General features: G+C 45.4%; 1 protein-coding gene across 6 annotated transcripts in view; it reads left to right on the top strand.

The window, feature by feature from the left end:
- The window catches only part of LOC139242618 (kelch-like protein 5), a 258,999-nt gene that overhangs the window by 205,637 nt on the left and 39,113 nt on the right, over window positions 1-14,249 (top strand). For all 6 annotated transcript variants that reach the window (XM_070870459.1, XM_070870440.1, XM_070870445.1 and 3 more), the window contains 2 exons: window positions 8,688-8,912; window positions 12,116-12,278. In XM_070870459.1, coding sequence (XP_070726560.1) covers window positions 8,688-8,912; window positions 12,116-12,278 — 388 coding nt within the window. The remainder of the gene's footprint in view (window positions 1-8,687; window positions 8,913-12,115; window positions 12,279-14,249) is intronic.

The following is a 14,249-nucleotide window of genomic DNA, read 5'->3' as shown; positions in this document are numbered from 1 at the left end:
CAGTGTTGTGATGCCTTCCACAGTCCCCCACCCACCTGAGCTTGATTTGATGCGTAGTGCAGTCTTATGATGCCTTCTGATCGCCTTTCACCGCCCCTCATCCACCTGAGCTTGATTTGATACGTAGTGTAGTCTTGTGATGCCTTCCGAACGCCTTCCACAGCCTCCCACCCACCCGGGCTACATTTGATGGATCGTGCAATCTTCTGTTGCCTTCCAGTCACCTTGCACAGCCCCCCCGCCCCCCTGGTTTTTAAGTACCCAGAAGGTTTTTTGGGAGTGGTCACATACCATAGGAAAAATGTAAGTTGACCAAACTTGTATAAATGTGAAAAACTGGCGCATGACGCAAAAAAAAAATAACCTAAAAAAAGCGTAACTAACTGAGTTACACTGGCGCACGTTCCTTGGGGAAACTTAAATTTTTTAATGTACGCAAAAAAAACGCCGCAAATCACTGGGGAAAACTGAGCCCAATGTTGTATATTGCATGGTTTTATTTTGGTGGGGGGAGTTTTTGTGACTATGTTGCAGTAAAATTTATGATTCATCATTTGCCATTGGAGTCTTGTGCATTACTCCAACGTTCACCGGAGATGTGCCTTTATGGCAGCAGATAGCATTTCCAGTATTAGCTCTATCCCTCAGTTTCCTCCATTTGGAAGAGCCGGTCCATTACAAGTTGGCAATGTGCGAATCTTGGTCCGGCAGTTTCTCCACCATGCCTCCCCTGTGGATTATGTGGCTATCCAATGGGAGTCTTGCCAGGCTCCTCCTCCTCCTGAGGTGGGCATGCAATTCTCACCGGCAATGCCTGACCCCTCAAGATGGCCAAGTTGTGCAACATGCAGCACACCACAATGAATTTGGATACCTGCTGAGGGGAGTATTGAAGGCTGCCTCCAGAATGGTCCAGGCATCAGTCTGCCTGCAGGAGGTGGCATATCTCTGTCAGCACTTCCTTTTGGAAGCGTAGCCATCTCTCACACTGTTCATCAGAGAGCTGGAGGTATGACCATTCGAGTTTATAAACCCGTGGGGGGTATGCCCTCCTCCCCAGACGTCTTTGGCCTCTCCTCATCCGTGGGCCAACTTGGCCAAAAGCCCTTCTTCTAGTTTGACGCCGCCTGGCAATAACATGGAGCATGATTCACTGGCGAAATAGTAATTCCGCCATTAAATTTTCTCGCTCACCTTGGGCTCAAAATTGTCCAGGAGTTGCTCCATTTTTTTTGGAGCAACTTGATTTTTCTGGAGTATCTTTTTGCACATTCAATTTGCGCCAGTGTAAGTGAGTTAGTTAGGATTTTTTTAGTTTAGTTTAGTTTTTTTCAAAAGGGGGCGTTACCAGCCACCTACGCTCGTTTTGGCCATTTAGGTCACTTTGGACAACTAATAGTTACTCCAAACTAACTTAGGCCAGCATATGTGGCCACTTGTGGCTGCACAGAAAACCCTTGTGGAGACTTAAGAAATCAGCGCAGGTAGGTACTAATGACTTGACTAAAGAATGTGAATAGGATCAACCAGCTATACAGGACATCATATGACAAACTTCGCAAAGTTAATTTACTATACAACAGAAGCATTCATGGAAGCTTAAACTACAAAAATAAAAGAAGTAAAGAGAAAAAACATATTTACATAATTTTTTTCAAAATATCCAAATAAAAAATAGAAGTACCTCCTACTCGTAATTCTTATGCAGGAAAGTATTTTCATCAACAGGGTTAAGAAAAATCTTGAGTGAGCTCATTAACTTGAGTGAGCTCATTAAAATTACCGGCCACACAGTTATCACTCTCCCCCTCTCCACCCCCCCGCCCCGGATCAAAACTCCCCTGGGATCAAACCTCTCTCTCTCTCTCTCTTCCATCCCCCCCCCCCCCCAACAAAAGTCTTCCTCTTCCTTCCCCCCGATCAAAACTCTCCTCCCCCCCCCAATCCCCAATCAAAACTCTCCTCCTCCCCCACACCCCGGATCAAAACTCTTCCCGCACCAATCTCTTTGTTGTAGCCTTAGCCCGAGAAGACAGCGGGCCGGCCTGTGCAGCAAGCCACTCGGCCCGGGATAGGGGCAGGACACAATGGGTCCCACGCTGCAGCACGCATCATCATCATCATCATCATCATCGGCAGGAGCTACTGCGCATGCAGAGAGCTGCCGGCACTGTTTTTCGCGCAGGGCCCTGGCTCCGGCCCCTAGTCGACAGACCACACCGCGCCAAGCCATTGGAGAGGCCACAGTGCAGCCAGAATCTGGAGACATCTTTTTGGCGGCGTCTTCAGCCCACCATCTCTGATGAGTGCGCCGAAAAAAACGGGTGGGCCAATTTTGAGCCCCTTGTAAGGGCACTGTAATGGCAGATAAAAGTGCTGTTTACAAGTAAGAGCTTCACTCAGCGTGATGTGCGCAACCATTGCAGTTAGTGTGACGTGATGTAGGATCCTCATCCCTCCATTTAAAAATGCTGCCAATGCCACCTGCATTTCCCTCAAAGGAACCGTTTAGGATATGCCCAGTTGTTAAAGAACAGAAAGACTTGCATTTATATAGCGCCTTTCACCACCTCGGGTTTTACAGTCAATTAAGCACTTTTGAAATGTAGTCGCAGTTGTAATGTAGGAAACGTGGCAGCCAAGTTTTGTTATGTTGATTGAGGGATAAATATTGGCGAGGGCACCGGAGATCATAGAATCATAGAATGGTTACAATGCAGAAGGAGGCCATTCAGCCCGTCGAGCAGTTGTCTGTGCCAGATAACTCCCCTGCTCCTTCAAAATAGTGCCATATGATCTTTTACGTGAGACAGACGAGTTCGCGGTTTAACATCTCATCCAAAAGACGGCACCTCTGACAGTGCAGCACTCCCTCAGTACTGCACTGGAGTGTCAGCCTAGATTTTTGTGATCAAGTCTCTGAACTGGGACTTGAACCCATTTCTTACTCAAAGGCTGTTGTGTTATTTGTTTTATTTTTTTCAAGAGTCATTGCTGCCACTTTGTTGAGAATGGAGTGAGTGCATTAACTGGTTTAATTTGGGTAGTGCTGTCACTGCATTTGCAGAATCATCAGGGTTTGGAAATAAAATGGGGGAGTAGGGTATGATGATGAGATTCTTTAAATTTATGCTCAAAAAGTCTCCAAAGGCTGGAATTGTAACTGTAAAACTGTAATCATGGAAACATAGAAAATAGGTGCAGGAGTAGGCCATTCGGCCCTTCGAGCCTGCACCACCATTCAATGAGCTCATGGCTGAACATGCAACTTCAGTACCTCATTCCTGCTTTCTCGCCATACCCCTTGATCCCCCTAGTAGTAAGGACTACATCTAATTCCTTTTTGAATATATTTAGTGAATTGGCCTCAACAACTTTCTGTGGTAGAGAATTCCACAGGTTCACCACTCTCTGGGTGAAGAAGTTTCTCCACATCTCGGTCCTAAATGGCTTACCCCTTATCCTTAGACTGTGACCCCTGGTTCTGGACTTCCCCAACATTGGGAACATTCTTCCTGCATCTAACCTGTCTAAACCCGTCAGAATTTTAAACGTTTCTATGAGATCCCCTCTCATTCTTCTGAACTCCAGTGAATACAAGCACAATTGATCCAGTCTTTCTTGATAGGTCAGTCCCGCCATCCCGGGAATCAGTCTGGTGAATCTTCGCTGCACTCCCTCAATAGCAAAAATGTCTTTCCTCAAGTTAGGAGACCAAAACTGTACACAATACTCCAGGTGTGGCCTCACCAAGGCCCTGTACAACTGTAGTAACACCTCCCTGCCCCTGTACTCAAATCCCCTCGCTTTGAAGGCCAACATGCCATTTGCTTTCTTAACCGCCTACTGTACCTGCATGCCAACCTTCAATGAGTGATGTACCATGACACCCAGGTCTCGTTGCACCTCCCCTTTTCCTAATCTGTCACCATTCAGATAATTGTCTCTCTGTTTTTACCACCAAAGTGGATAACCTCACATTTATCCGCATTATACTTCATCTGCCATGCATTTGCCCACTCACCTAACCTATCCAAGTCACTCTTCAGCCTCGTAGCATCCTCCTCGCAGCTCACAATGCCACCCAACTTAGTGTCATCCGCAAATTTGGAGATACTACATTTAATCCCCTCGTCTAAATCATTAATGTACAATGTAAACAGCTGGGGCCCCAGCACAGAATCTTGCGGTACCCCACTAGTCACTGCCTGCCATTCTGAAAAGTACCCATTTACTCCTACTCTTTGCTTCCTGTCTGACAACTAGTTCTCAATCAATATGTTTTAAAAAAAATCAAAGCTTTCTGGGGTAGGGGATCATGCACCTAGTGTTTAGAAAATATATATTCTGCATGCCTTCAGTGCTCACTTACCCGTTTTGGAATTTCTAGATTCAACACTGCGCCTTTGTGTACTGCAATAAAATGATCATGGTCATAAATGCATACCTGCAGCTTATGTCACTGCAAGCCTATGTAGCACTGCACTATTCGTCTAGTTCCTGGTTTTCATGTGTCATGAGGTTTCCCAACCCCAGACTGGAGTACCTTAAGGATCCAACCTTGGCCCTTTCTCCTCCTCACCTACATGTTGCCCCTTGGTGACATCACCTGCCGACAGGAGATCAGTTTCCAGTTGTACACTGATGACACCCATCTCGACCTCTCCACTTCTCTCAACTCCTTAACTGCCTTTGTGCTGCCAGACTGTTTGTCCAACATTCAGGGGTTGATTTTAAACCGAGATCCTATTTGTCCTCTCAGGTAGCCAAAAAAGGTCCTAAGGCACTATTTGAAAAATAGCAGGGGAGTTCACCCGGTGTCCTGGCCAATGCTTGTCCCTCACCAACACTACTAAACCGAGCACCAATTCCTCCCCCAAGCAGTCTGGTATGACCACACCTGCAGTGCTGTGTATAATTCTGGTTGCTGTACTACAGCGAGGATATCCAGGCATTGGAGATATTACAGAAAAGAGCAATCAAATTGATAGCTTACAAGATATCTGGAGCAAAATCAGAGAGACTGGAATTCTTTACTTTGGAGAAGATAAGACTCAGGTCAGGTATTATTCAGATATTCAAGATTCTGAACAAAATAGATAAATTGAACCCCAACAATATGTTCCAGATCATGGGAAAAGAGCTCGGACTTGGAAGAGGGAATGTACACAGACTATTTAGATTCAACGGGGTAGAAATTGCCCTACGCCCGAAACGCACCTACCATTTTTTAAAGTTTTTCTTCACTCCAGTCCATGGGGCGGAGATACCGGAGAAAATCAGCACGTTTTTTCCCTCTGTGATGCGGTGTTCCAGTCGGGTAAGGGGCGGAAGTGCCCTTGCAAGCGGGTCTGCCGTCCCGATCACAACGTCTCTCCCCTTCAGTTAAAGAGGAGAGTCGCTGGGAACTCAGCAACCACTTCACTGGCAACCACTGGGCCACCAGGAAGGGTTTCGGCCGGATTGATATTTGGTGGGGGGGGCATTAGTTTTTGGGACCATCTAAATGGACTGTAGAATCACTTCTGGTCCTGTATTGATGAGAATTGATCAGGTAGCTGGAGCGAAGATACATCCTGAAGGATCAGATCCAAAACAAATATGTGTGCTGCAGAGCTAATATTTATCCGCTCTCTTTAAATGACACAAAACAGTACAAAAAATTCTATTTTCAGTTTAATCCTATTTTTAAGGAACTTTTAAAATGCATTATTATTACTTTTGGGGCTGGATTTTCCGCAAATTTGCACCCCGTTTCACCCCTTGGTGTGGCGGAAAAAGATGTTTCTGAGCGTCAAACGGGGCGTCCAGGATTTAGCGCCTGGCACGAAGTTTCACCAATGGTTTTGCGTCGGCGCAAAAATTTACCACCTTCGTTTTGACCTTCAGGATGACGTGAATCATCGTGCAAGGCTACGCTAGAGCCCCGGGTGGAACTTTTGGGCATTATGCCTGATTGTTTGTCTGCGCCAGGTCCCAACCAAAAAAAACAGGCGGTCCCAGGGAGCAGCAGGCGCAATTGGCACCATATTTAAAGGGAGACTGGAAAATCTTATATCGCAGCTGTCAGTGACGGCCATGGTTACGTGCAGAAAGCTGTGTTAGTGAACACTTTAAAGCGGGACTTTTATGTGAGTTAACCCTTTGTTTTCAAGGTCAGTAAGAGAGTTCAATGGGGGCAATGCTAGTTAGGTTGCAAATCATACTGGTTGCTATTCCAGGCAGCTTTAAGCTGGAAGAAGGCTTATTGTCTATAGTTTGGGATTTGGGGAGGAGGCCTTAGCGCCCACGGGTTTATAGGGAATATTATTCACACTTACACATTTCTGATGCGCAATGTGTTCGAAGGCTGCGCTTCAGAAATTAAGTGCTGTCAGAGATATGCCAGCTCCTACAGGCAGACCTATAGTCTACTATCTGTACCAGGACTGCACTGCCCATTGAGGTGAAGGTGACTGCAGTGCTAGAGGGCTGCTGTGTTAGGAGGTCAGACAAGAAGACCGCATCTGAAGCGCACTGACCAGCTCCTGGGCTGGAAGGCCTGGCTTTCGACTGGGGCGCGTCTTCGTCGGTGTTTGCAGTCATGGGTGGATGCGGTGTCAACCGTCTATGTTGCATGGCTGGCGAGTGAGTGGTGGGATCCAGAATGCTGTCATCCTGAGGGGCTGGGCCTTAGCAACCGGAGCACGATGTGTCTTCACAACTTGCTGGCCTGCTTTGGCACCATAACTTCCCCGTTGGACAATGGGGAGCGCAGAGTGTGCAGATGCAGACATGGACTGCATTACCTGCCCAAGCTCAACCACAGTTTGTGTCTGCGACATGATCAGTGGCACGCACCACACATTCTGGTACTCCACTGTCGCTTCTTGAGGCCACCAGCCTCTGTGTGTCGTCAATGATGGCCTCGCTGGACTCACGACAATCTGTGATGCTGCCTCCGCAACAGTCGCAGTGAGCTTGTCAATGCTCACTGGGATCCGTCCCAATCATCAATAAGGTCATGGTGCATCACTGCACTCTCCCTGGACATTTCCACCAGGTCCAATTCAAAATCTGCCTGTCTGTTAGCCGACTAATCTTCCGGGATTCCACCCCGGCACTGAATTGCTGTAACCGCTGGGGCCCGGAGCCACCACTTCGTCAAAACCCACAAATTCTACGTCATCCCCTGAAGAGCTTAATCCAGAGGGTGCGACTGGTGGGCTCGGATGCTCCGTTAGATCAGTGCCCTCTATTGCCTCGTCCGTCTGGCCTGAAGTGGAGGCCTCCCTCGAGGGATGGGGCACCTCTGGTTGGTCATCTGGAAGTAGAAAACAACTGACGAGTGATTAGTGGCAGGGGAGGGGGCAGGGTGGCATGAGGAAGGTGCCATAGCACACGTTCATTTGAGGGCCGCCGCAACTCCGTTATATCTCTCAGTGCAGTGGATTCAGTAGCGCGATTCATGTACATACCCTCACTCTCCGAAGGGGGCTCAGCATCGCCGCCGGCAACTGTCCGACCTGGTACCTGAGGGCAGAGACCCTCTCCTCCACGTCTGTGAGTGGTAATGTTTGAGGTGGAATCCCGCCTGTCTGCAGCTGCTCCCTCCGGTTGTGGGAGTGCTTTGATTGCAAAGAGAAAAATAGGAAGAGTTAAAAAAGGGTCTCTCTGCTGTTGGGCCACATATGCCGACCACAGTAAAATAGGTAATGCTGTGTTAATGTTATATAGACCTCGTTTCAATCTGTTGTGATGTTGCATGTGCTTCGTCTGTATGTACTCGCTGGCTTGAGGCATCTACCACGGGAGATGTAAATGATTTTTCAGAACGCAATAGGAGCAAGTGGTGTTCATTGACTTTCGAGAATTTTAATGCAAGAAATCATGTGCATAGATCATTTAAAGTCAATGGTTGCCGATGTAAGCCTTTCTCTTTGTTATGCATTGTGATAGGCACCCCAATGAGTGTTGAGAGGGATCAGATAAATTAAAGACTTCACATAGTGTGTGAGAGATTAATGTTACAATTTCAGCACTGTGTGGCAGCCCTGGGCACAGTGTCAGCAGCAGACATCTCCTGTGCTATCTCCCTCCATATTCATTTGAACACAGGAGGGAGTGGTCTGGCTCCCCCTGCAAGATGGAGTGAGGCCCACCTCCCCTCGACTGCACTGACTAAGGCCTCACTAACCTCCCAGCTGAAGCGCCTGGCATGCTGCCTTCCCTCCTGATCCTCCATCTCGGCAGAAGTGGCTGAAATGGGCTGGTTTAAATGCGCATGCGTGCAGGAAGTTACCGTGCCCTGCATTTGCGTTTGCGACTGGAAAAGATAGCAAGAGGGGGAAAAAAATTCCCATGCACATGCGTAAAATGGCCACCTCCTTCACCGCCGAAAGTTTCGGCTCCAGCGCACAAAGTCAGGCATGCAACGCCTGACTTTACGCCAACGTTCCTCCAGATTCGTTTTTAGCTGAAAATATTCGACGGGGCGCAAACTAGTTCAAGGCGCAAACTTTTGGGCTCCGCCCCGAAATGGTAAATGCCAAAAATCCAGCCCCTGATTTCTGTGTGCATTACAGCTTTAAATTAAAGTGACAATTTTCACAATTGTGTGGCTAACTTTTTTTAAACCCAAAAGAGGCTGTTTTCAATAATTTTGTGCTTTAATTTTGCTTCTGTTTGTTCGGTTTGTTGTTGTACAGGTGCCACAAGCATTGAAAAATACGACCTTCGTTCCAATACTTGGACACATGTAGCAAATATGAATGGGAGACGACTACAGTTTGGTGTGGCAGTGCTGGATGACAAACTTTATGTTGTAGGTGGTAGAGATGGACTGAAGACATTAAATACAGTAGAGTGCTACAATCCAAAAACGAAAACCTGGAGTGTAATGCCTCCTATGTCTACACATAGACATGGCCTTGGTAAGTGGCACAGTCATAGAATATTCAAAAGATTCCAAAAGCAATTAGAGGTTGCACAGTAATCTGCTGTTATTTTTATTCAGTTATCTCCCATGTGTAAGTACCTTGTGTTAGCTTGAGGGAAAGAAAATCAACAGGGATAACCAATGTTGACGTAAAGTACATCTCAAATTGGCTGATAGAGAATACAATTAATGTGGCAGCTATGGTTAGTCTGTCCTATGATTCAAGGTCGATACAGAACGAGGCAAAAATAGGGATATAGAAAGAGAAAATTATTTCAGTGAAATTGTCAAACAGCTATGTGTCAACACGAGTTTAGATGTAACACTAGTTTACATTGGCCCATTCAGCGGGGAATCAAAGGCATTTGCCGCTGGCCCTGAAGTAAGCTTCGCGCAAAGACCTCACGATCTCTGTGGCGAGAAGTTCTGGTTTTCCGATGTGTAATTGAAATCGATGCAAGTTACTGTTGATCCCCAGCGAAGAGCTGCTGTGACCTCAACAAGCTGTCTAAGCAGCCAATCAAAATGCAGAATTCTCTCAGACAGCGAACCACAAAGTGGGTAAGCTCCTTTGATTCTAACTTTTAAAAAATGTTAGAGAGCAAAACAAAGATTGGGACTCTCGCATGGAGAAACGGTAAACTTGAAATAAAGATGGTCAAACTTTTTAAAAAATAACATTTTTTTTTAAGTTTCTTAAAATTTAAAATGGATAAATTTAACACTTCACAAAATCAAAATTAGTTTTTCAGAGCCATAACCTTTGTTTAGCAAACAATACACTGTTAATTCCCCAGTTATACCTAATCCAAAAGGGTCTAACTTTTAATGGGATATTTAACAGCGGTATGACCACGGAAAGGGACAAATTATTCATCAGTTTCCATGATTTGACAGATTACACTGATTGCCAGCTCTTTGGGGGAGAGGGGGTGGGATGTACAGCGCAGCCAGTGAGTGACAGACCGCAACTTCAGGATTTCCATATTTGGCTACGTATGCGCTAAATCCTGAAGTTGTGGTCAGTTTCAAAAGCGAAATGACGGCAAACACTTTTGTGCTCTATACCACTATTCATGAAGCCCAGGATCCCATAAGCTTTTTTAACAGCTTTCTCAAACTGCCCTGCCACCTTCAACGATTTGCGCACATATACCCCCAGGTCTCTCTGTTCATGCACCCCTTTCAGGATTGTACCCGTTAGTTTATATTTCCTTCCTCTCCTCATTCTTTCTACCAAAATGTATCACTTCACACTTTACTGTGTTAAATTTCACCTGTCATGTGTTAGCCATTCCACCAGCCTGTCTATGTCCTCTTGAAGTCTATCACTATCCTCCTCACTGTTCACTATACTTCCAAGTTTTGTGTCATCTCTTAATATTGTTAACATTTTAAAAAATTGAACAAGCCAAATGATTATGTAGTTCATAACATTTGTTTTAGATGAAGCCCTGTTGTGACATAGTTGTTAATCTTTATCTGCTGAATGTCCTATGCAGATTGCAAAACAATTACAGGATTAGGATCATATAAGCTCTGCAAAGGAGATTTTCTGCAAAGTTCCAAAGTTCTAAAATAAAATTAGAAATGCACAGTAGAAAGTCCCTTATTCATTTTTTTTTTAAACTGTAATATTTATTTTGAAATCTATCTTCAGTATAAAAGGCATAAATTTAGTAGAGTAGCCATTGATGCAAAAACTTTTAAATTTAAGGTCAGGTATAATGTGAATTATTTAATAGTATTGATACTTACTGTGCAGAAGGGTTAATACCAGTCCTGAGGATTGCATGCTCACCTTTAGCATTAGAACAAGGTCTCCTGTGTCTTTTTTGCACTAAAAATGCACTCTGGAGAAAGGCTTGATTTTTTTTAAAAAAGCAAGCTGCTGTTATTTTTTTTAATTACCATCTACAAACAACATTTGGGCCTTTAAATTTTGTTTTGTGTCCAGGATCCGAGAATGCAACATAGGGTAAAATGGGTATCAGCAGAGAGGAAATGTTTGTTCCTGTTGCTATACAATTTGTATGTAGTTATATCTCCTTAAAAGCTACCTCTTTGACTAAGCAGTCCTAATATCGCCTTATGTGGTTCTGTGTCAAATTTTGTGTGGTAACGCTCCTGTGAAGCACCTTGGGACATTTTTCTACATACATAAATGCTATATAAATGCAAGTTGTTGTTGTTGCAGTTACTTCTAGAAGGAAATTAAGGATTATGGTTTCTATCAAGAATGCAATGGCCTTAAGATAGAGTTAATGCTATTTTTAGCATTTATCATCACTGGGAATGAGAGCATGACTAGGTCCAACGTCACCTCCAGTGAGCCAGCGCAGCCTTCGGGCGCCTGAGGAAGAGAGTGTTTGAAGACCAGAACCTCAAATCTGGCACCAAGTTTATGGTCTACAGGGCAGTAGTGATACCCGCCCTCCTATATGGCTCGGAGACGTGGACAATATACAGCAGACATCTCAAAGCGCTGGAGAAGTACCACCAGCGCTGCCTCTGCAAGATCCTGCAAATCCACTGGGAGGACAGACGTCCCTACGTCAGTGTTCTCTCTTAGGCCAACATCCCCAGCATCGAAGCACTGACCACACTCGACCAGCTCCGTTGGACGGGCCAAATTGTCCACATGACTCCCTAAACAAATGCTCTGCACGGCAAGCGAGCCCCAGGTGGGCAGAGGAAACGCTTCATGAACACCCTCAAAGCCGCCTTGATAAAGTGTAACATCCCCACCGGCACCTGGGAATCCTTGGCGCCAGACCGCCCAAAGTGGAGGAAGGGCATCTGGGAGGACGCTGAGCACCTCGAGTCTCGTCACCGAGAGCATGCAGAAACCAAGCACCGACAGCGGAAGGAGCGTGCGGCAAACGGACTCTCCACCCACCCTTTCCTTCAACCACTGTCTGCCCCACCTGATACAGAGATTGTAATTCCTGCATTGGACTGTACAGCCACCTGAGAACTCACTTAGAGTAGAAGCAAGTCTTCCTCGATTTTGAGGGACTGCCTATGATGATGATGATGATGATGAATGGGATCAAGGGAAGCTCCTTGGGAAAAGGAGCTCTTAAATTACCAGACTGTTTGCTTTACAATGTTTACTGTACTTATTCTCAAACTTTTGTAGCTTTCAAAGATAAATGAAATTCTACATTCTGATGAAAATATTCTGCTCATTTATAGGCGTAGAAGTACTGGAGGGTCCTATGTATGCTGTAGGTGGACATGATGGTTGGAGTTATCTAAATACAGTTGAGCGATGGGACCCCCAGGCTCGGCAGTGGAACTTTGTCGCTAGTATGTCAGTGCCACGAAGCACAGTTGGTGTAGCAGTACTTAATGGAAAGTAAGAAGAAATTGTTGATGTACTTTATTCTTCATTACTGTGTAGAGAATTACACTCATGATCCATTTGTCAGTGTTGGTCATTGACAGAGTTTTGTAAATAACAGATCCACAACCTGCTATGTTTAAAGTGGTGTGTTCATCATTACTCGTGTACTATAATCCTCTCAAATAGGTGATTGAATTTTAACATTTACCCAACAAAATCTAAGATTATGTACTTTATTCTGTTTGTTCATTTGATTTACTTCTTTGATTTATCTTTCTTAGATTTATTTTGCTATTTAAATTGCTTTGAGCACGGTATTTGCATAGACCTGGTGGCTTTGTTCTGGTTCAGAATTGTTTGAAAAGCCCCCGCTCAAGTACCCTTTCACCCATAGCCCTGAAAAATAACCTTTGTCCTTCTCAAAAATGGCTGCTCCGCCTTCTTCTCGTTATCTGTATCAGTTCTGAAGCACTTTGGCCTAAAGATTGGGCGCAATCTAGATGTAGCACATGCTGAATATGCCGAAGGAGGCCAGTGGCAGGACCACGGGAAATTGGTCCACCAGCCTCATTTGTTTATTATAGGCAAGCTGTAGGCACCAGACCATATCTGCGAACTTCACACCTGTTTGCAATGGCTATAAAGACCATTGCAGCAGCCTACTCCGGGTCAGCAAGGCAGAGCTGTGCTTTCTGCAGCAAGGATATTGCATCCACCTTGGTACATGGGGTTGGCGAATCACCACTGCCCTCAACTGTGATGCATATGGCTCATTCTCAGCTAGCACTGCAAAATCAGCGAATGTACTGACCACACATGTATTAAACGGGTACCTGGTGCATCAGATCAGCAGGCCAACACTATCATCTTCCCCACTCAATAGCATGACACTGTTGCCCAAAGTCACCACAAAGAATAAAGTTGGTTACTGATTGCTGTGATGTCCTTAACCTGAAGTCCAACCTGGGTATTAGTGTGCTGACGTGGATTGAGAACTGGTTGTCAGACAGGAAGCAAAGAGTAGGAGTAAATAGGTACTTTTCAGAATGGCAGGCAGTGACTAGTGGGGTGCCGCAAGGTTCTGTGCTGGGGCCCCAGTTGTTTACATTGTACATTAATGATTTAGACGAGGGGATTAAATGCAGTATCTCCAAATTTGCGGATGACACTAAGTTGGGTGGCAGTGTGAGCTGCGAGGAGGATGCTATTAGGCTGCAGAGTGACTTGGATAGGTTAGGTGAGTGGGAAAATGCATGGCAGATGAAGTATAATGTAGATAAATGTGAGGTTATCCACTTTGGTGGTAAAAACAGAGAGACAGACTATTATCTGAACGGTGACAGATTAGGAAAAGGGAAGGTGCAACGAGACCTGGGTGTCATGGTACATCAGTCATTGAAGGTTGGCATGCAGGTACAGCAGGCGGTTAAGAAAGCAAATGGAATGTTGGCCTTCATAGCGAGGGGATTTGAATACAGGGGCAGGGAGGTGTTGCTACAGTTGTACAGGGCCTTGGTGAGGCCACACCTGGAGTATTGTGTACAGTTTTGGTCTCCTAACTTGAGGAAGGACATTCTTGCTATTGAGGGAGTGCAGCGAAGATTCACCAGACTGATTCCCGGGATGGTGGAACTGACCTATCAAGAAAGACTGGATCAACTGGGCTTGTATTCACTGGAGTTCAGAAGAATGAGAGGGGACCTCATGGAAACGTTTAAGATTCTGACGGGTTTAGACAGGTTAGATGCAGGAAGAATGTTCCCAATGTTAGGGAAGTCCAGAACCAGGGGTCACAGTCTGAGGATAAGGGGTAAGCCATTTAGGACCGAGATGAGGAGAAACTTCTTCACCCAGAGAGTGGTGAACCTGTGGAATTCTCTACCACAGAAAGTAGTTGAGGCCAATTCACTAAATATATTCAAAAGGGAGTTAGATGAAGTCCTTACTACTCGGGGATCAAGGGTTATGGCGAGAAAGCAGGAA

This window comes from Pristiophorus japonicus, chromosome 2, assembly GCF_044704955.1.
Source record: "Pristiophorus japonicus isolate sPriJap1 chromosome 2, sPriJap1.hap1, whole genome shotgun sequence".
Lineage (NCBI taxonomy): Eukaryota > Metazoa > Chordata > Chondrichthyes > Pristiophoridae > Pristiophorus > Pristiophorus japonicus.
Note: the sequence above shows the minus strand (reverse complement) of the source record. Positions and strands in the feature narration are given on the sequence as shown.